The sequence below is a fragment of the Mustelus asterias genome, chromosome 26 (genome assembly GCF_964213995.1).
Source record: "Mustelus asterias chromosome 26, sMusAst1.hap1.1, whole genome shotgun sequence".
In the NCBI taxonomy this organism is placed as follows: Eukaryota; Metazoa; Chordata; class Chondrichthyes; order Carcharhiniformes; family Triakidae; genus Mustelus; species Mustelus asterias.
Genome location: NC_135826.1, coordinates 9,087,739 through 9,108,398, shown reverse-complemented (window position 1 = coordinate 9,108,398; position 20,660 = coordinate 9,087,739). Strand labels below are relative to the sequence as shown.

The 20,660-nt window shown below is 47.3% G+C and overlaps 1 protein-coding gene across 1 annotated transcript; it reads right to left on the bottom strand.

The window, feature by feature from the left end:
• Window positions 1-1,189: 1,189 nt before the first annotated feature.
• On the bottom strand, window positions 1,190-20,399 carry LOC144479383 (perilipin-2-like). The gene is made up of 5 exons (XM_078198003.1): window positions 20,352-20,399; window positions 3,167-3,389; window positions 2,887-3,077; window positions 2,387-2,524; window positions 1,190-1,591 (listed from the first exon to the last, which is right to left on the bottom strand). The coding sequence occupies exons 1-5, from the start codon at window positions 20,397-20,399 to the stop codon at window positions 1,190-1,192; spliced, it is 1,002 nt and encodes a 333-aa protein (XP_078054129.1).
• Between the last annotated feature and the right edge of the window lie 261 nt (window positions 20,400-20,660).

The following is a 20,660-nucleotide window of genomic DNA, read 5'->3' as shown; positions in this document are numbered from 1 at the left end:
ATTGCAACACAATGAGGTAGCAGTGCTACCTCAGTGGTAGGGACCTGGGTTTGATTCCAGGTTTGGGTCAGTGTGTGGAGTTTGCACATTCTCCGTGGGTGGAGTTTGCACATTCTCCGTGGGTTTCCTCCCACACTCCAAAGATGTGTGGGTTAGGTTAATTGGCTATGCTAACCTGACCTAGTGTCAGGAGGAGTAGCTAAGGTAAGTGTATGGGGATAGGGCCTGAGTGGGATTGTGGTCCTTGCAGACTTGATGGGCTGAAAGTCCTACAGTGCAGAAGGAGGCTAATGAGAGAATACCAGTTGGTGTCACATGAAAGATTGAGCAATTCTATGCAACACATGTCAGAAAAGATGTAAAGACTTAACTTTCCCTCTACCCTTTACTGAATTTTGGGGGGGGGGGGGGGGGGGGAAGGAAAGAGAGAAGAGAGGGTTAAACTAGAAGGGTTATTCTTGTCCCTGTTGTGAATGAGTCACTAGTCAGAGGTTAGAAATTTAACTCCTTGGTAGATGATTGGAGTGAATGAGAAAATCTTATTTTTTTCAGAGCTGAGGGGATTTAGATATTTTACCCAAAGGTTTGATGGATAACAAAATTAATTTTAAAAAAGGAAATTGGACAGGTACAAAGAGGAACTTACTGAAAAGGAGCAGGATTGCTCAGAAAGCCAGCACAGGCACAATGGGATGAGTGGCCCAAGATAGATAGGATAGGACAATTAACAGATTAAAAGGAGCACTATACTAGGAAATGGAGAATGAATGGCTGGCGTGGGATGGAGGGCAGTAGTCCTCACCTTGTTTAATACCCCAAATGGGGCCAATGATTAGTTCTGATCTAATGAACTTAACCAACTAGCTCCTGCAATTCAAGAGCACTGTTAAGGACCAGGATTATCTATTGCTGAACAAAGACAGATGGAACAAAGGCAAGTTGTTTATTTGCTGCACATGACCAGGTCAATATCCAAGATTTGTCAATTTGGAGATTTCTGTCCACAAATTAGAGAATGACAGAGACTAATGGAATTTGTATGCATTTGTTTATTATGACTAGAAAGTATATACAAGAGACAGTAGAATTATCAGTGAGAAACCATTTTCAATGTGGTTCTTATTCAAGGCAGTTAATGTATTCCACAGCTATATCATGCATTCAATAAATCTGAACAAGCCATCTGAAGTCATGAAACAATCTCCTCTTCCTCCCTCTTTTGGGGCACAAGCACAGATTGCTTCATTGATGAACCCAGATGCTCTGGATCTTCAGTGACCTGGGGGATGAAAGGTTCCACCAGCCAGTTAAGAGGTGTGGCATGAAGCAGGTAATCCATCACCCCATCCAGTCCCTCACGGATCTTCAGCATTTGCTCTTTACTCTGGGTCAGGAATTGTGTGGAGAGATCTTGGAAAGAGGTGGCTGACGAAAGAGTGCTGGAGATCTCTTCTGCTAGTTTACACACATGCTGCACTTGATCCTCAATATTCTGAGGCAGACCACGAACATTTGAAGCCAGCATTCGGCAGATGGTTTGGAGTTGATCAGAGAAATTCTGAGTCACAGCCAGTGACTGAGTTTCAAGTTGCTGCAATATTAAAAATGAAATTTAGTTTCTAGCCTATAACCCTTTCAGTAGCCATTCCTTTGGAAACTTGGGGTGGAGTCAAGAAAAGATTAAGAGTCCTCTGCCCCTTCAAATGAGACACCAGCTAACATACAGCACTTGGACCAGACAGTTTGCAACCTTTGTCATTTAACCAAGATGAACTTCTGAAAGTCTCCATGCTGCCAAGACCCATCTCCCTGTAATCCCCATTATTTCAGTCTCCTGACCAGCCTTCCAAAAATTTGATCTCACTCCATTTCAAAACTGGCACCAAATCCAACTGATCCATTCCTTCCTGGTTTTAACCTCCTTCCCAAAAGCCTCCATCATATATTCTCCCACCATTTTGCACATGACATCTTCACATCACTAATGCTCAAGATACATCTTGGATGGATGCTTTGTTGAAAGCAAGTTCTTTCCTAAAAGCAAGTTCTGGGCAAATGGGATAGCCCCTAGTGTTTTTAGTATTGACTGAAGGACAAAATGTTGCTTTAACAGCCAACACTTCTTGGAGTTAAAGGCCCAAGGTATTGCCACCTTAAAATTAATTCCACTGAAGGAAACCAACCCCACCCACCTCAGGTTGATCTTTTGGAAGGATAAGATTTTGCTGCACTGTTATTAGTGGCAGGGCTCATACTGAGTAACCAACTTCATTAGGGAAAATGGCCTGCTTATAATTGCTGTCAAAAGCCTTCACTAGAGTGGCTGCCCTTTCATGCCTCTTGGTTAGAGGTGTGAGACTATTATTGGATAAAATCAAGTTCTTACTTCAGGTTTTTCAGACAGTTCCTCATGAGCTTGATCACCTGGTTGGTGTTTTTTCCAGTTGAGTAGGATCTGATTTAGTTTGGCTTGAATATCTTGTAGTTTGATTGCTGATTCAGCCTCCTTCTTGGCCATTTCAATCTGAAAATACAATGACCAGTTAAGTTAACCCAACAATTCAATAACATAACAGAAGCATCCTCATTCAGAGACCACTGAGAACTGAAGAATCAAGCATGATTAAATGAGAGTCTCAGATGCTGAGCAAGAGGCTATCAAGGCATAGCATGCAAAGAGATTTCAGTTGGTGGGGAAGGCAACAAGTAAAAACTGTTGCAACCATATTTCACAGAATGCTTAGATCAGCCCAATTAGTCCATGCAAGACTCAATTAGCACAACTACTTTCCTAATGAGTTTGCCTGCCACTATAAACAGGAATTTTACTAGATGCAGTTTCTCAAGCACAGTTAATGTGGCATCTACAATCAAGACATGTCTTACCAGATCTACAAGGTTTTGGAGATGAGAGAGAGTTTCCTGGCCATTCTCCTTGGCTCTCTGTATTTTGGCTACGGAATACTCATATGCACGATTGCGAACCTTAGAGGATAAAGATCCCAAACGTACATAATAACTCTGTTCCTGTACTGTTGCAGTATCAGAATCAATAGGAGTGGCCAGTTTAGCCAAAGCTGAAACAGAAAGGAAGTCAAGTCTTCAGGTTGAAGATCAGCAATGATTAAAGACTGATTTATGAAATATGACAGTAAAGTTTAGCTACCTAGTTCTTCCTTGGTCATAGGAAGGTAGCGATCAACTAGTTCCTCAGATTTGAGCAGCGAAATATCCACACCAGTAGCCACAAGTTGACCCACAGCACTGGCACCTTCAACCACAACAGCTTGAGTTTGTTCCGGTTGATCTTGTACTGCAGTTTTTACAATCTTAATTGTTTCATCTTCTACATCACTCAGGGTCACTAGATTCCCAGTTTCAACAAGGGCCTGTAATACAATGGGATATGGCAGCTCAATCTGATGATTGCAAGTTATGTAACATGCAGATCTATAAATATATTTCACCTTTAAAAATTCTAGCCAAATTCTGGAGACCATTTTTGACCAACATATGCAGTGGTCTTCACTCCAGGGTTTGATTTGAAATAAGGGCATTGTATTAGATTAGCAGCTTCAAGAGTTTGAAAGTTTTAATTGCAGAACAAAATTAAATTACACTCTTTGGGAATTTGGATGAATCAGGGAAACTGCCATAATTTTAGTCACTATTCAGTACTCCAAGTCAAATATCTAAAGCATTTAATTGTATATTTAAGAAATTTAATTGAACCAAATGCTTTAATTGCTAACAATTCTATTTTCTTCAGGAGACTTCATGGCAATTAACTCAATAGAATTAAAAATCGTTAGGCCCAACTCACTGCACAGCTGATTGCTTGGTTATTTAGCCAAGACAGACATGTTACTAAAACTTGGTTCTTTCCTATCCAAGTAACTAAAGTACATTTAAAATAGGTTAACATTCTATCATACCCCTAGCAGTAACTACCTGTTGGTTACCACTTTCTTGACTTTCCGCAACTTTGGAAAGCTGTTCTTCTGTTGTGGATGCCATGCTGAGCCAATGATATCTGCAGAAGAGGTTAAAAGGTGGTCACCATTTTAAAAGTGAATAAAATCATGCAGCAGTGGTTAGCACTGCTGCCCAGTGACCCGAGTTCAATTCCAGCCTTCAGTGACAAAGATGTGCAGCTTAGGCTGATTAGCCATACACTAAATTGCTCAAGGTCAGGGTTTAGCAAGGTAAATACATAGGACCTGGGTGGGATTGTTGTCAGCACAGGCTCAATGGGCCAAATGGCCTTCTTCTGCACTATAGGGATGCTATGATACTGATTCTTATAGGAGTAACAGATCTACAAACAAAAATATGTAACTTCATGCCTGCCTTCACACTAACTTGTAACTTAAAAAACCTACAAGTCGCAGACAACCAAAACATGGTTCTATTAAAAACAACCTACAAACTTCTCATTTGTCGAGCAAAAATTAAAACCCATCTCATTAACTCACACTACTTTACCAGCCCACTCTTTACTCACCTCCTCTCTAGTAGCAGCTTGTGCAATACATTTATATACTGATCAGGTGGCAGTCATTGTTTTTATACTAACCAATAGAAACCCAGAGACAATAGAAAAAGAACAAACCTGCTGTCATCGACCAATGTTGAGAGTCGATCTTTTTCACTAACCAATTAAACAGAATCAAATTACCTGAGGGACAAATTAAAAGGGGCAGCCCTCCAAAAAAAAAGGGGAACCCCCCAAAACAAAAAAACAAATTAGAAAGGAAACTTGCTCTTTTTGGTTAACCAAATAAACTAAATCAAATTAACTCCGGGACAAATTAAAAGGGATAAATCCCAAAAGGAGGGGAACCACCCAAAACAAAGGACAAAGTGGAAAGGAAACTCAAAGCATCAAACCAGAATGTGATTAAAGGGGTCAATAATGTACCCCAGTCCCTGTGGTGCCCAGCGGGCACGGAAGGCCTTAACAGTGCCTTCGGACACCACATACTTCTTCTCCAGGAACACCCAGCCACGAATGTAGAGGGGCAGACAGTCAGGTCAGATAATTCCCTCAATCGCCTGCTGCCTGGACCTATTAATGGCAAGTTTGGCCAGGCCCTGGAGCAGGTTCATGAGGAGGTCCTCTGCCTCCCCCTGCTCCACCCCCTCCTCCCTCCACCCCCTCTCGTTTCCTCCCCCCCCTACCCCATCCCCTTCCTCCCTCTCTGCCCCCCCTTCTCCCCCCTTCTCCCTATCTCCCCAATTCTCCCTCACCCCCTCCCCTTCCCCCATCCCCTCTCCTTCCCCCCATCCCCTCTCCTTCCACCCCCCTCCGCCTTCCTCCCCTCTCCCCTCCCCCTTCCTCCTGCCCCGTCCCCCCATTCCCCCTCCCCCCTTATCCCCCTCCCCCCTGCCCCCCTCCTCCTTCTTCCCCCTCCACTTCCCCATCCCCCCTCCCCTGCTCCATCGCCCCTCCCCTACCCCATCGCCCCTCCCCTGCCCCATCCCCCCTCACCCGCTCCATCCCCCACCCCATCCACCCTCCCCCTCCACCCTCTCCCCACCCCCTCCACCCTCCCCCCACCCCCTCCCCTGCCCCATTACCCCTCCCCACCCCATCCACCCTCCCCCACCCCCTCCACCCTCGCCCAACCCCTTGCCCCCTCTTCCCTCTCACCCCTCTTCCCTTCCCCCCATTCCCCACTTCCCCTCTCTCCCACTCCCCCCTCCCCCCTTCCCCGCGTTCCCCCCACCGATTCCCCCCTCCCCCGTTCCCCCCCCGTTCCCCCCCTCCCCGTTCCCCCTCCCCCCTTCCCCCTCCCCTGTTCCCCCTCCCCCTTCCCCCTTTCCCCCACTCCCCGCTTTCCCCCCTTCCCCCCCTCCCCCCTTGCCCCTTCCCCCCTCGCCCCCTTCCCCCCTCCCCCTTTCCCCTCCACACTGGGTAATGCTGAGAGTCTTAGAGGAGGGATTTTAATCATATTCAATCACTCCAGACCATTCTAATCAAAAGCAAGGTTATAAATTCCAAAGGGGGAATTAAAAGATTCTCAAGGTACATTTCAAGTAAGTGAGGGATTATAGAAGATCATTTAAAAAATGAGAGATGTGAAGGCCTCCTATGGGTAAAAGTTTTGAACAGTTCAGGAAGGTCCCATGTTACATTGCTAGTCTGTGTTAGCAGATCTAAACAAGTGTGTCTGAATACTAATGAGCTAGGCAAGGTGTTAGATTTTGAGATCTATTGATCATCTTTCAACAGAATTAGTTTGGAATTGGTTCTTTTAAATATTGCTAAATTATATAGTGGAGAAATATTGGCATTTGTCACACCATCTTGTTGATGTTTTGTGCCTTCCTAATGTTTGAAAATGTAATGTCAGAAGCACTTGTTCACTTCTATCTTAATGACTGACAGCGTACAGAGCCAATGGATTGTGACATGTGTACTAAAATGAAAACACCACGTGCTGGAAGAACCCAGCAGGTTTAGCAGCATCTGTGGAAAGAGAAACAGAGTTACTGTTTCGAGCCCAATATGACTTCTATGGAACTGGCTGGCCAGCATTTATTGCCCATCCCTAGTTACCCTTGGAGGGCTGTTGAGAGTCAACCACATTGCTGTGGGTCTGGAGTCCCATGTAGGCCAGACCAGGTAAGGACGGCAGATTTCCTTCCCTAAAGGACATTAGTGAACCAGATGGGTTTTTCCAACAATTGACAATTGTTTCATGCTCATCAATAGATTCTTAATTCCAGATTTTAAAAATTGAATTCAAATTCCATCATCTATCGTGGCAGAACTTGAACCCGGGACCCCAGAACATTAACTGAGTTTCTGGAATAATAGTCTAGCGATAATACCCCTAGACTGTTGCATGCCCTGTTGGGCTTCACTGGAATATTGTAGTAGATCGATGACAGAAATGTGAATGTTTTTATGATTCAAGTCAGAAACCCCAAGGTGTTTTATGAAGTCAATCTAGATCATAAATTTTGCACTTTGAATTTTGGCGTGGGTAAACATAAGATGTTTCACTTTGGGTATGATTCAAATGACCCACTAGGGAGCTTTTATCAAACAAAGATTATTTAAAAATACAGTTAATACATAGAAAGAAAATTAGCAAGAACTTTTACCGATTACAAACAAGAAATAAAACAACCATGGTATTGTACGAACATTAACAGCTCAATGTACTGTTCCAACACAACATTCTTACCAACACACCGCCCTGGTTTTAGCACAGAAAATATGTATCCTTACATGATTTTCCAGCTCTGAAATACCTGCTATGAACTAGTCCTTTGGTTGGACTTCTCTGACTTCTCTGTCCTGTAGCTCCGAGTCCACCTCGAGGTAGAGATAGAGCCACTGTTTGACTCCAGCTAGCAAACAATCAACAGCAGAAATTTCACTCTAGAAAGGCAGGAAAGACTGTTTTGAACTGGCCAGCAGAATTTCCAATATGAGGGAGAGAAGCAAAAACACCTCACCCAGCCTGGAATCTAAACACCTTCTAGCTAGCCAAACTGAAAGTGAATCCTTGGATTCCTCTGTGAACAAACCATTTGACCATGACCTGTCAACCAACCTCCCCCCCCCCCCCACCCCCAACAATTCAAAAGGGCTGTGAACTCATCAAACTCCAAGACATTGTATTAGGCCCAAATTAACAATAAACAAAAGCCTTTTATATGACTTCAACAGACATCACAGCAACGATATAACAAAAATACAGCAAAGAAACAGGATCAAAATACATTCCTTAAAGGCACAGTAGCGTCACATCATGAGAGCAAGATGGTGAATTGGAATGGCAAGCGACTGGATGGTTCGTGTCATGCCTGTGGACTGAGTGAAGATGTTCTTCAAAGCTGTCACTCAGTCTGCGTTTAATCCATTAGTGTAGAGAAGACTGCACTGTGAGCAGTGAATACAGTAGATCAAATTGAAATAAGTACATATAAATCACTGCTTCACTTGTGATGCGCGATAAATCACACGGGAGGCAGGATGTACTCGGGAAATAAAGGCTTTTATTGCCAACAATAACAGAGCTACTATAAACAATATACAATCCCAGACTAAAGGGTCACCAGGCAGAGCAGTGACCTTTATACCTCTCCCAGGAGGCGGAGCCAACTGGGGTGTACCATAGGACTATATTAACAGGTAGAACAGCCCAACCCTAACCCCAACAGTAACATATCTACAGACTCATAGTACTGGCCAGACCATGGCTCAGCACTACCTGGTGGGAACCAACAATGGTTCACCACATTCACCCCTCCTTTGAAAACAAAGGCCGGCGGGGTACAAAACACAGAACAATTGTTCATCTGTCTATAAGTTCAAATGGTCTGGGGGACCGCACCGTTGCTGTGACCCCCTCAACACCGGCGATGACACCGGTTCAGGCAATCGCGGTGACATCCTCTCCAAGGCGGTGTCCAGCGACTCCTCCAGTTCCTCACGGGCCGGTAGACCACGAGGTGGTGACAATCCGCTGAACTCGGGCACGCCTTGAAGTGGCGACCATCTCCTGGACTCAGGCAAGCTGTATACGGGAGTAAGAGGGTTAAGTGGTGGTCCCGATACTGCCCGCGCCGTGTCAGGAGGGGAAATAATGGTTGGGGGGTCCCTAACTGGGGGTGTGGGAGTGACAGGGGTTTCCAAGCCCCCTGCTGGCGCCAGATCTCGAATCGAGACCGTGTCCTCTCGCCCGTCAGGATATGCCACGTAGGCATACTGCAGGTTGGGGTGGAGGAGATGGACCTGTTCAACCAAAGGGTCGGACTTGCGGGTCCTAACATGTCGCCGCAGGAGGACAGGTCCTGAGTACGTCAACCAAGACGGTAATGAGGTCCCAGAGGAAGACTTCCTAGGGAATGAAAACATTCTCTCATGAGGAGGAGCGTTGGTTGCCGTACACAGGAGTGAGCATATGGAGTGGAGCGCATCTGGGAGTACCTCTTGCCAACGGGAGACTGGAAGACCTTTAGACCTCAATGCCAGTAAGACAGCCTTCCAGACTGTAGCATTCTCTCGTTCAACCTGTCCGTTACCCCTAGGGTTGTAGCTCGTGGTTCTACTAGAGGCAATCCCATGTGAGAGCAGGTATTGCCTCAAGTCGTCGCTCATGAACGACGAGCCCCTATCGCTGTGGATGTAACAGGGGTAACCGAACAGGGTGAAAAGATCACGAAATGCCTTGATAACCGTGGCAGCGGTCATATCAGAACAGGGAATGACAAAAGGGAATCGTGAGTACTCATCAATCACATTGAGGAAGTACACGTTCCGATCTGTCGAGGGAAGGGGGCCCTTAAAGTCCACACTCAGTCTTTCGAAGGGACGAGTGGCCTTAATGAGGTGTGTCCTGTCAGGTCGGTAGAAGTGCGATTTGCATTCCGCGCATACCCGGCAGCTTCTGGTTATGGACCTGACATCCTCCACCGAGTAGGGTAGATTCTGGGCCTTTATGAAGTGGAAGAGCTGAGTGACCCCCGGATGGCAGAGGTCATTGTGGAGAGCCTGTAATCGATTCTCCTGCACACTAGCGCATGTTCCACGTGACAGGGCGTCCGAGGGCTCGTTGAGCTTCCCTGGACGGTACATGATATCATAATTGTAGGTGGAGAGGTCGATTCCCCACCTCAAAATTTTATCATTCTTGATCTTACCCCGTAGCGTGTTGTTGAACATGAACGCCACGGACCGCTAGTCCGTGAGCAGAGTGAACCGTTTTCCTGCCAAGTAATGGCGCCAATGCCGAACGGCCTCCACAATGGCCTGGGCCTCCTTTTCCACCACCGAATGCCGAATTTCAGGGCCTTGGAGGGTGCGAGAGAAAAAGGCGACGGGCCTGCCCGCCTGGTTAAGTGTGGCGGCCAGGGCGAAATCAGGTGCATCACTCTCCACCTGGAAGGGGATGGACTCATCGATAGCGTGCATCGTGGCTTTCGCGATGTCGGCTTTTATTCTTGCAAAGGCTAAGCAAGCCTCTGTTGCTAGGGGAAAAGAGGTAGACTTGATGAGCGGACGGGCTTTGTCCGCGTAATTGGGAACCCACTGTGCATAGTATGAGAAGAAGCCTAAACATCTTCTCAGTGCTTTGATGCGAGTGGGCAGGGGGAGTTCGAGGAGGGGACGCATATGGTCTGGATCAGGGCCAAGGACCCCGTTTTCCACCACCTATCCGAGGATAGCTAGGTGGCGCGTGCGAAATACACACTTCTCCCTGTTGTAGGTCAGATTCAGGCGAGATGCAGTGCGTAAGAATCTAAGAAAGTTGGCATCGTGGTCCTGCTGGTCATGGCCGCAGATGGTGACGTTATCCAGGTACGGGAAGGTAGCCCGCAGCCCGTTCTGGTCCACCATTCGGTCCATAGCACACTGGAAGACCGAGACCCCATTCGTGACACCAAAAGGAACCCTTAAAAAATGGTACAGGCGACCATCCGCCTCAAAGGCCGTATATTGTCGGTCCTCTGGGCGAATGGGGAGCTGGTGATAAGCAGATTTTAAGTCGATGGTGGAGAACACCCAGTACTGCGCAATCTGGTTGACCATGTCAGATATGTGCGGGAGGGGATACGCATCCAGCTGCGTGTGTCTGTTAATGGTCTGACTATAGCCTATGACCATCCGGGGTTTGTTCCCATTCTTAACCACCACGACTTGCACTCTCCAAGGACTAGCGCTAGGTTGGATGATCCCTTCCTTGAGGAGCCGCTGAACTTCAGATCGAATGAAGATCCGATCCTCAGCGCTGTAACGCCTGCTCTTTGTTGCGATGGGCTTGCAGCCTGGCATGAGATTCTGGAATAGGAAGGGTGTGGTAATGCTAAGCGTTGAGTGACTACATGTGGAGCACGTTGGGCAATTTAGAGGCTGCGGGTCTCCCACTGAAAGCGGAGGGAGTAGCCCATCATACTGCAGGGTTACACTCTTCAGGTGGACCATAAAATCTAGTCCTAGGAGTATTGGCGCGCAAAGGTGCGGTAACACAAGGAGCCTGAAGTTCTCGTAAACTGTGCCCTGCACCGTCAGATTGACCACGCAGCTCCCTAGCACGGTGACAGACCGGGACCTTGACGCCATCGAAATTGTCTGCCTAACAGTCCGAATCTGGAGACCACACCGCTTCACGGTGTCAGGATGAATGATACTCTCCGTGCTGTCAAACAAACAATAAATCTGGCGTCTGTTTACCTGTATGTCCATCATGGACTTGTCGAGTCTGTGAGGCTTGGCCTGGTCCAGGATGATCGACGCCACCATTGGTTCGTGGGTGCAACTGCAGGCAGCTGAGATGGTTGATGACGACCCCTGCTGGTCATTCGCGGTCGGTGCCGACCAAAATGGCTGCCCCCATGGGTCGCACGTGGCCGATGGCGCGAAAACCTGCAGCCCCTGCAGGTCGCACGTGTCTTGCGACTCCGTCGTTCGGAATGGCGACGTCCTGGAATCGCACGTGGTAGAAGTCCTTGAAGATGCAGAAGATAAGGAGGCCGGCTCCGGGGAGTCACACGCCGCACTGCTGTTTTTGGATGGAAGTTTGGACCGGCACACTTTGGAATAATGCCCCTTCTTGCCGCAGGCGGAGCACAACACCGCTTTAGCTGGACGTCGCTGCCGAGGGTGTTTCACCCCCCGACAGAAGTAACACCGTGGGCCACCTGGAGCTGCTGCCGTCATCAGGTCCGAGGCTGGAAACGCAATCGCGCTGTTTTTCGGTCCCGCTGAATAAAGTGGAGTCTGCGGCTGCCCCTGCCACACTGTCTCCACGCGGTCGTTGGGGTACATCTCCAGACTTTTGGAGGCCGTTTCTAGAGCGTCAGCTAACTGTATGGTTTTAGTGAGATCGAGGTTACCTTGCTCCAACAGCCGAAGGCGGATGTACGATGAGCCGATTCCCGCCACGAACGCATCTCGAACTAGGTCGCTCATGTACTGGGCTGCCGACACTGACTTGCAGTTGCAGGCTCTGGCTAGCTGCTGAAGCTCGCACGCGTACTGTTCCGTCGTTTCGCCGGGCTGCCGCCGTCGAGTGGCTAGAAGGTGTCGAGCATGGATCTCATTCGGCGGTTTGTTGTATCGTTTTTTGAGAAGCTCGAGGGCCCCTTTGTAGTCGGGGGCCTCACGGATCGCTAAGTATACAGCGTCGCTTACCCTCGCGTGCAGGACCCGGAGTCTGTTGGCGTCGTCGGTGACCGCTGTGGAGGCGTCGAGGTAATCTTGGAAACACTTCAACCAGTGGTCGAAAGTGTTCGATGCTCCCGCCGCACGTGGGTCCAATGTAAGCCGTTCGGGTTTAAGCATTTGCTCCATGTTGTCTTTTGTTTTTTTTTCAAAAAAAAAGAATTTACTTGTTGGTAATAAAATTGATGCGCGATAAGTCACACGGGAGGCAGGATGTACTCGGGAAATAAAGGCTTTTATTGCCAACAATAACAGAGCTGCTATATACAATACACAATCCCAGACTAAAGGGTCACCAGGCAGAGGAGTGACCATTATATCTCTCCCAGGAGGTGGAGCCAACTGGGGTGTACCATAGGACTATATTAACAGGTAGAACAGCCCAACCCTAACCCCAACAGTAACATATCTACAGACTCACAGTACTGGCCAGACCATGGCTCAGCACTACCTGGTGGGAACCAACAATGGTTCACCACAACTTGGAAGGAATGTGTGGGGCATTGGACAGCGAGAAGAGAGGTGATAAAGTTTTTTCAGTCGAAGATCCCCACCCATCACCACCACCATCACCCACCGCCCTCACAATGGTTGACAGTGTTACCACTGGGATCTAACCCCACTACTCCACAAGACACACCATTAGTTTAAGCATTTAATTCACTCACCAAGATGGCCAATTATTTATCTTCGCTGCTGTTAGACCCAGAGTAAAGGTTACTCTAAACAGGCTCCTTTTAATAAACTCATAATGATTGACTTCTATAAAACATAATTTTCTAGCAGCACTTCTTGTTTTGATTTCAGTCTTCCAAAACGGAATTTTACCGTCTTGCCCACCCGAGGCTCATACAATCCGGCCTGAGGCCAATTGAGAATGCTGTTCTGTGAGCCTCGCCCGCCCCAGAATTGGTGTGGGTGAAGCTTGCAGAACGGCATTCTCTGTTGGCCTTGGGTGGGTTCTTACGAGCCTCGGGTGAGCGAGGCGGTAAAATTCCAGCACCCGAATCCATAGTATGTTGCTTTTATTATATGACATCTGTACTGCTCGTTTGATGCCAGACCGCTATCTTTGAACTCCAGCTCCAATCTACTCCTTGTGTTAACCTCTCACAACTGAGCACCTACTAAATTAAAGACCCCGACCCACACTATTTAAAGGGATGATGAAATTCCTTCAGGTTTGGTGCTGGATTTTTTCTTCTGGCCGCTGCTACCATTGTACTTGTTTTTGGAGCTTTTCTGTACATGTTTGGATGGTGTAGGTCCGGCTGGTGCAGTGATGCGAGGCCCATTTTTGTTGATTTAAAAGATTGTGCTAAAACAAAGGAATGGCCTGGTTGTGCTTCCTCTGGGAGTTGAGCATCGCCGGGGACATCAAAAGATGACAAGCTGCAAGAAGAGGGAAGACAGGGAGAGGGGCGTTCAGCAGGAGGCCACATCTTACCTCAGTTTCAGCGATGACTAATGTTTGACATCCTTGCATCATCAAAGAGGTTGTAACTGAAATCTGACAAGTACTGTTGCCACCACGCAACCTTAAAACAGGACAAGGCCACCACTGCTTGCAGCAGCTGTTGTGAAGTTAGTGTTTAAAATGATAAAAAATTGTAAAATGCTAAGAGTTGTAAAATTGTCTATTTAAAAGATGGTTTAGTTTTTTGTGTACAAAAGAGAAGCAGTGCAGTACACAGAGAACACAGAGTGAAACATTATATCGCTCGCCTAGTGGTGCTGCCAAGACGAAGGTTGTTTTTGAATTTTAACCAATCGATTTGAAATAGGCATTTGAATAGCTACAGCCTATCAGATTTGAATTTTGATGTTTTGATAACCTGTAAACCAATCGTGTTAGAACAAAGAACAAAGAACAAAGAACAATACAGCACAGGAACAGGCCCTTCGGCCCTCCAAGCCCGCGCCGCTCCCCGGTCCAGGATTGAATCCTGAATCCAGGATCCCCGCCCAATTTTCCAGCCTATCTACATACCAATATCCTATCCACCGAGCTGTCCCTCACAGCTACGATGCTTTGTTCATTACAACCTATTAACTCACCCCCACCCCCCCATTCCAGACCATGTGATCTCCAGGGAGAGGCGAAAACCCAGAGTGAAAAACCCCAGGGCCAATATGGGGAAAAAAAAATCTGGGAAATTCCTCTCCGACCCCCTGAGGCGATCGAAACGAGTCCAGGAGATCACAATGGCCCTGATCGGAAAATGCTTCCCAACCCTAGTCATTTTCACTTCCACGAACACCATATGAATTCCCTGCCCCCGAGACAGGTTCCCAACTATCCGCAGTCTCGCTCTGTACTGGCACCAGCAAGATGATCATAGAATGAAGCCTTGAAACGAGAAACAAGGAACAATTAGCCCACGCCGCTCCCTGGTCCAAACTAGACCACTCTTTTGTACCCTCCATTCCCACTCCGTTCATATAGCTGTCTAGATAAGTCTTAAACGTTCCCAGTGTGTCCGCCTCCACCACCTTGCCCGGCAACACATTCCAGGCCCCCACGACCCTCTGTGTGAAATATGTCCTTCTGATATCTGTGTTAAACCTCCCCCCCTTCACCTTGAACCTATGACCCCTCGTGAACGTCACCACCGACCCGGGGAAAAGCTTCCCACCGTTCACCCTATCCATGCCTTTCATAATTTTATACACCTCTATTAAGTCTCCCCTCATCCTCCGTCTTTCCAAGGAGAACAACCCCAGTTTCCCCAATCTCTCCTCATAACCAAGCCCCTCCATACCAGGCAACATCCTGGCAAACCTCCTCTGTACTCTCTCCAAAGCCTCCACGTCCTTCTGGTAGTGTGGCGACCAGAACTGGACGCAGTATTCCAAATGCGGCCGAACCAACGTTCTATACATCTGCAACATCAGACCCCAACTTTTATACTCTATGCCCCGTCCTATAAAGGCAAGCATGCCATATGCCTTCTTCACCACCTTCTCCACCTGTGACGTCACCTTCAAAGATCTGTGGACTTGCACACCCAGGTCCCTCTGCGTCTCTACACCCTTTATGTGAATTTTGGTATGTCATCAGGGGTAGAAAGGCCACAGCCCCCAGCTCCAACAGCCAGAAAGACCACCTGCCAGCGACGGCCGCAGTTCACAGCAGCTAGAGAGAGACACAGACAACTCACTGCCGGTGTAACAGTCACATTTGTGTCTGAAAAGAAAGCCTCATCTCATCTCAGAACAACAGAAGGCAGCAGAAATCAGCAAAGAAGAAAGAACATTCGGGAAGACAACAAACCTGGCTGCATTTTGAGTGTGACTGAGAAATTCTATTTGTTTTTGTTAATGAGTGGGAATTATACTTATCCAAACAGCATTCCATTAGAATAGTGCTTTATTTGGTTTGTTGATAGTTGAGTTAACCTGTTTACTGTTAGCGAGATAAATGAAGTGTTGCTTGTTGATTGTACACAGAGTCTCAGGTAGTTATTTTGATTTAACCACTAAAAGCTGTTGAAGGGCAGGTAATTCCTCCATCTCACACACACTTTAACAGATTGTGAAAGGAGGTACTTCTCTTTGAGTGGCTGAGTGTTAGTTCTCAGAGAGGAGATCAACCTTCCCCTTCGTAACACAACCATGTGACTGTAGTTCTTAAACTTTTGATATGTTTGGCTGCTTCCAGCTTGCTGCTTTTGACTTGATTTGATTTATTATTGTCACATGTATTGGGATATTCAGTGAAAAGGATTGTTTCTTGCGCGCTGCACAGACAAAACATACCGATCATAGAGTGCATAGGGGAGGAGAGGAGAGAGTGCAGAATGTAGTGTTACAGTCGTAGTTAAGGTGTAGAGAAAGATCAACTGAATACAAGGTAGGTCTGTTCAATAGTCTGATGGCAGCAGGGAAGAAGCTGTTCTTTAGTCGGTTGGTGTGTGCCCTCAGATTTTGCATGATGGACTGGGCTTCATTCACAACCCTTTGTTTATAAACCTTGTCTTCCACACCACCTTGGCTCCTGCGTACTTGTAGCTGGTGTCTCTAGCCTCTGAAATATGCTATGTTCATCTCTGAGCTCCTGGCCACAAGTATAAGATCCAGTGAGGGTGTCTATTCATCTTCACTGCCCTCCTCCTCCACTGACTGGGAAGATTCCGGTTCTTTGGTGCATGAAATGGAAAAGTGACGAGGGGTTGGATTGGGATGCGGAGAGGGGAGAAAGGAAGAGGTGCATGCTTACGCTAGCCGCAGCTAATGAATCAGAAGAGATTGCAGGATGAGACAGGGGAGACGATGGCCTAGTGGTATTATCGCTAGACCATTAATCCAGAAACTCAGCTAATATCCCGGGGACCCGGGTTCGAATCTCAATTTAAAAAATCTGGAATTAACAATCTATTGATGACAATGAATCAGGCAGAAATTGGCAGCTCTTGATTGGGAGAGGCTGTTTGAGGGTAAATCCACATCTGGTATGTGGCAGTCTTTTAAGGAATGGTTGTTAGGGCTACAGGACAAGCATGTGCCTGTAAAAAAGAAGGATAGGAAGGGTAGGATTAGAGAACCGTGGATAACCAGGGAAATTGAGGGACTGGTCAAAAGGAAAAGAGAGGCGTATGTTAGGTCCAAGCAGCTAAAAACGGAGGGAGCTCTGGAAGAGTATAATGAAAGTAGGAAAATACTCAAACGGGGAATTAGAAGAGCAAAAAGGGGTCACGAAATGTTCTTGGCAGACAGGATTAAGGAGAATCCCAAGGCATTTTATTCATACGTTAGGAACAAAAGGGTTGTAAGGGAAAAAATCGGACCTCTCAGGGACAAAAGTGGGGACTTATGCTTGGAGCCCAAAGAGGTAGGGGAGATCCTAAATGAATACTTTGCGTCGGTATTCACTAAGGAGAGGGATGTGTTGACTGGGAGTGTCTCGGAGGGGAGTGTTGAACCGTTGGAGAAAATCTCCATTACAAAGGAGGAAGTGTTAGGTTTGTTAGAGAATATAAAGACTGACAAATCCCCAGGGCCTGATGGAATCTATCCAAGGCTGCTCAGGGAGACGAGAGGTGAAATAGTTGGGCCTCTGACGCAAATCTTTGTCTCGTCACTGGACACAGGTGAGGTCCCAGAGGATTGGAGGATAGCCAATGTGGTCCCGTTATTTAAGAAGGGTAGGAAGGATAACCCGGGTAATTATAGGCCGGTGAGCTTGACGTCCGTGGTGGGGAAGTTGTTGGAGAAGATTCTTAAAGATAGGATGTATGCGCATTTAGAAAGGAATAAACTCATTAACGATAGTCAACATGGTTTTGTGAGAGGGAGGTCATGCCTCACGAACCTGGTGGTGTTTTTTGAAGAAGTGACCAAAATGGTTGACGAAGGAAGGGCCGTGGATGTTGTCTATATGGACTTTAGTAAAGCGTTTGACAAAGTCCCTCATGGTAGGCTAGTGAAAAAGGTTGGATCCCATGGGATAAAGGGGGAGGTGGCTAGATGGGTGGAGAACTGGCTTGGTCATAGAAGACAGAGGGTGGTAGTGGAAGGGTCTTTTTCCGGCTGGAGGCCTGTGACTAGTGGTGTACCGCAGGGCTCTGTATTGGGACCTCTGCTGTTTGTGATTTATATAAATGATCTGGAAGAAGGAGTAACTGGGGTGATCAGTAAGTTTGCGGACGACACAAAACTGGCAGGACTTGCAGATAGTGAGGAACATTGTCAGAGGCTACAGAAGGATATAGATAGGCTGGAAATTTGGGCAAGGAAATGGCAGATGGAGTTCAATCCTGATAAATGCGAAGTGATGCATTTTGGTGGGAATAATGTAGGGAGGAGCTACACGATAAATGGAAGAACCATAAAGGGTGTAGAGACGCAGAGGGACCTGGGTGTGCAAGTCCACAGATCTTTGAAGGTGACGTCACAGGTGGAGAAGGTGGTGAAGAAGGCATATGGCATGCTTGCCTTTATAGGACGGGGCATAGAGTATAAAAGTTGGGGTCTGATGTTGCAGATGTATAGAACGTTGGTGCGGCCGCATTTGGAATACTGCGTCCAGTTCTGGTCGCCACACTACCAGAAGGACGTGGAGGCTTTGGAGAGAGTACAGAGGAGGTTTACCAGGATGTTGCCTGGTATGGAGGGGCTTGGTTATGAGGAGAGATTGGGGAAACTGGGGTTGTTCTCCTTGGAAAGACGGAGGATGAGGGGAGACTTAATAGAGGTGTATAAAATTATGAAAGGCATAGATAGGGTGAACGGTGGGAAGCTTTTCCCCGGGTCGGTGGTGACGTTCACGAGGGGTCATAGGTTCAAGGTGAAGGGGGGGAGGTTTAACACAGATATCAGAAGGACATATTTCACACAGAGGGTCGTGGGGGCCTGGAATGTGTTGCCGGGCAAGGTGGTGGAGGCGGACACACTGGGAACGTTTAAGACTTATCTAGACAGCTATATGAACGGAGTGGGAATGGAGGGATACAAAAGAGTGATCTAGTTTGGACCAGGGAGCGGCGCGGGCTAATTGTTCCTGGTTTCTCGTTTCAAGGCTTCATTCTACGATCATCTTGCTGGTGCCAGTACAGAGTGAGACTGCGGATAGTTGGGAACCTGTCTCGGGGGCAGGGGATTCATATGGTGTTCGTGGAAGTGGAAATGACTAGGGTTGGGAAGCATTTTCCGATCGGGGCCATTGTGATCTCCTGGACTCGTTTCGATCGCCTCAGGGGGTCGGAGAGGAATTTCCCAGATTTTTTTTTCCCCATATTGGCCCTGGGGTTTTTCACTCTGGGTTTTCGCCTCTCCCTGGAGATCACATGGTCTGGAATGGGGGGGTGGGGGTAAGTTAATAGGTTGTAATGAACAAAGCATCGTAGCTGTGAGGGACAGCTCGGTGGATAGGATATTGGTATGTAGATAGGCTGGAAAATTGGGTGGGGATCCTGGATTCAGGATTCAATCCTGGACCGGGGAGCGGCGCGGGCTTGGAGGGCCGAGGGGCCTGTTCCTGTGCTGTATTGTTCTTTGTTCTTTGTTCTTTGTTCTTTGAAACCATTGTTGGGAAAACCCATCTGGTTCATTAATGTCCTTTAGGGAAGGAAATCTTCTGTCCTTACCTGGCCTACCTGTGACTCCAGAGCCACAGCAATGTGGTTGACTCTCAACTGCCCTCTGAAATGACACTCAGTTCAAGGGCAACTAGGGATGGGCAATAAATGCTGGCCCAGCCAGTGACGCCCATGTCCCATGAATTAATGAAAAAAGAGAGGACGATTAGGTATACAGATTCCATTATTATCGATCCTGTCAAAACACCAGTGGCCACGGCCTCAGTGACACCCACCAGGCTGTGGGCTCGTTAATACATTGCAGTTTGAGGGAGCTTACTGAGCGGGAAATTGGTGCTGCATTCCCTACATTATAACAGCGAGCAACTATATTTCAAAATACTTCAATGGTTGCAGAACATTTTGGAAAGGCCTGTGATTATGAAACGCACTTTAGAAATGCAAGTCTTCCTATGACTCAGGATGATCAGCTCGCCACACGGCTAAAACAGGCAAGCCACCCCCTCTGTTCTATCCCAGTTCCTAGCTTTTGCCTGAATCATCCTCTAGCTGAAAGTAAGTGGGAAGTGTGTCAGTGAGTGTCCTGCACTATCTTTGGATGATATTGGGAAGGTTGCATAGCCAACCAGTGTGAATCATAGAAATCATAGAAACCCTACAGTGCAGAAGGAGGCCATTTGGCCCATCGAGTCTGCACCGACCACAATCCCACCCAGGCCCTACCCCCACATATTTTACCCACTAATCCCTCTAACCTACGCATCCCAGGACTCTAAGGGGCAATTTTTTTAACCTGGCCAATTAACCTAACCCGCACATCTTTGGACTGTGGGAGGAAACCCACGCAGACACGAGGAGAATGTGCAAACTCCACAGTGACCCGAGCCGGGAATCGAACCCGGGACCCTGGAGCTGTGAAGCAGCAGTGCTAACCACTGTGCTACCGTGCCGCCCTTCAAATCTGTAAGTAGTTTGCCCAAGGTTTGCGACAGTGCTGGGCATACGAAAGAGATAATGTCCACAAATTCCAGTGATGATTATTGATTGTTGGTTGATGCTGATGGGGGTGTAGTAATTTAAACAGTGGATAAGGCTGGTGGTAGGATATGCCATTTGAAGGTAAACTCACTCACCTTGGCAACTTGTGTCAGATTGTTAAAGCACTTCCTTAATCGATCCATTTTAGTAATGCAGTCACTGCAACTTGTATCCAGATTGTCTCCTGAAAACACGGTCAAATCTATACTGTATAACTTTGTTTCTCCTGACATTGGTATTCTTGTGAAGTGGAGATGCCGGCGTTGGACTGGGGTAAACACAGTAAGAAGTTTAACAACACCAGGTTAAAGAGCCTCGAAAGCTTGTGTGGCTTTTGCTACCAAATAAACCTGTTGGACTTTAACCTGGTGTTGTTAAACTTCTTCTTGTGAATTACCAGAGGT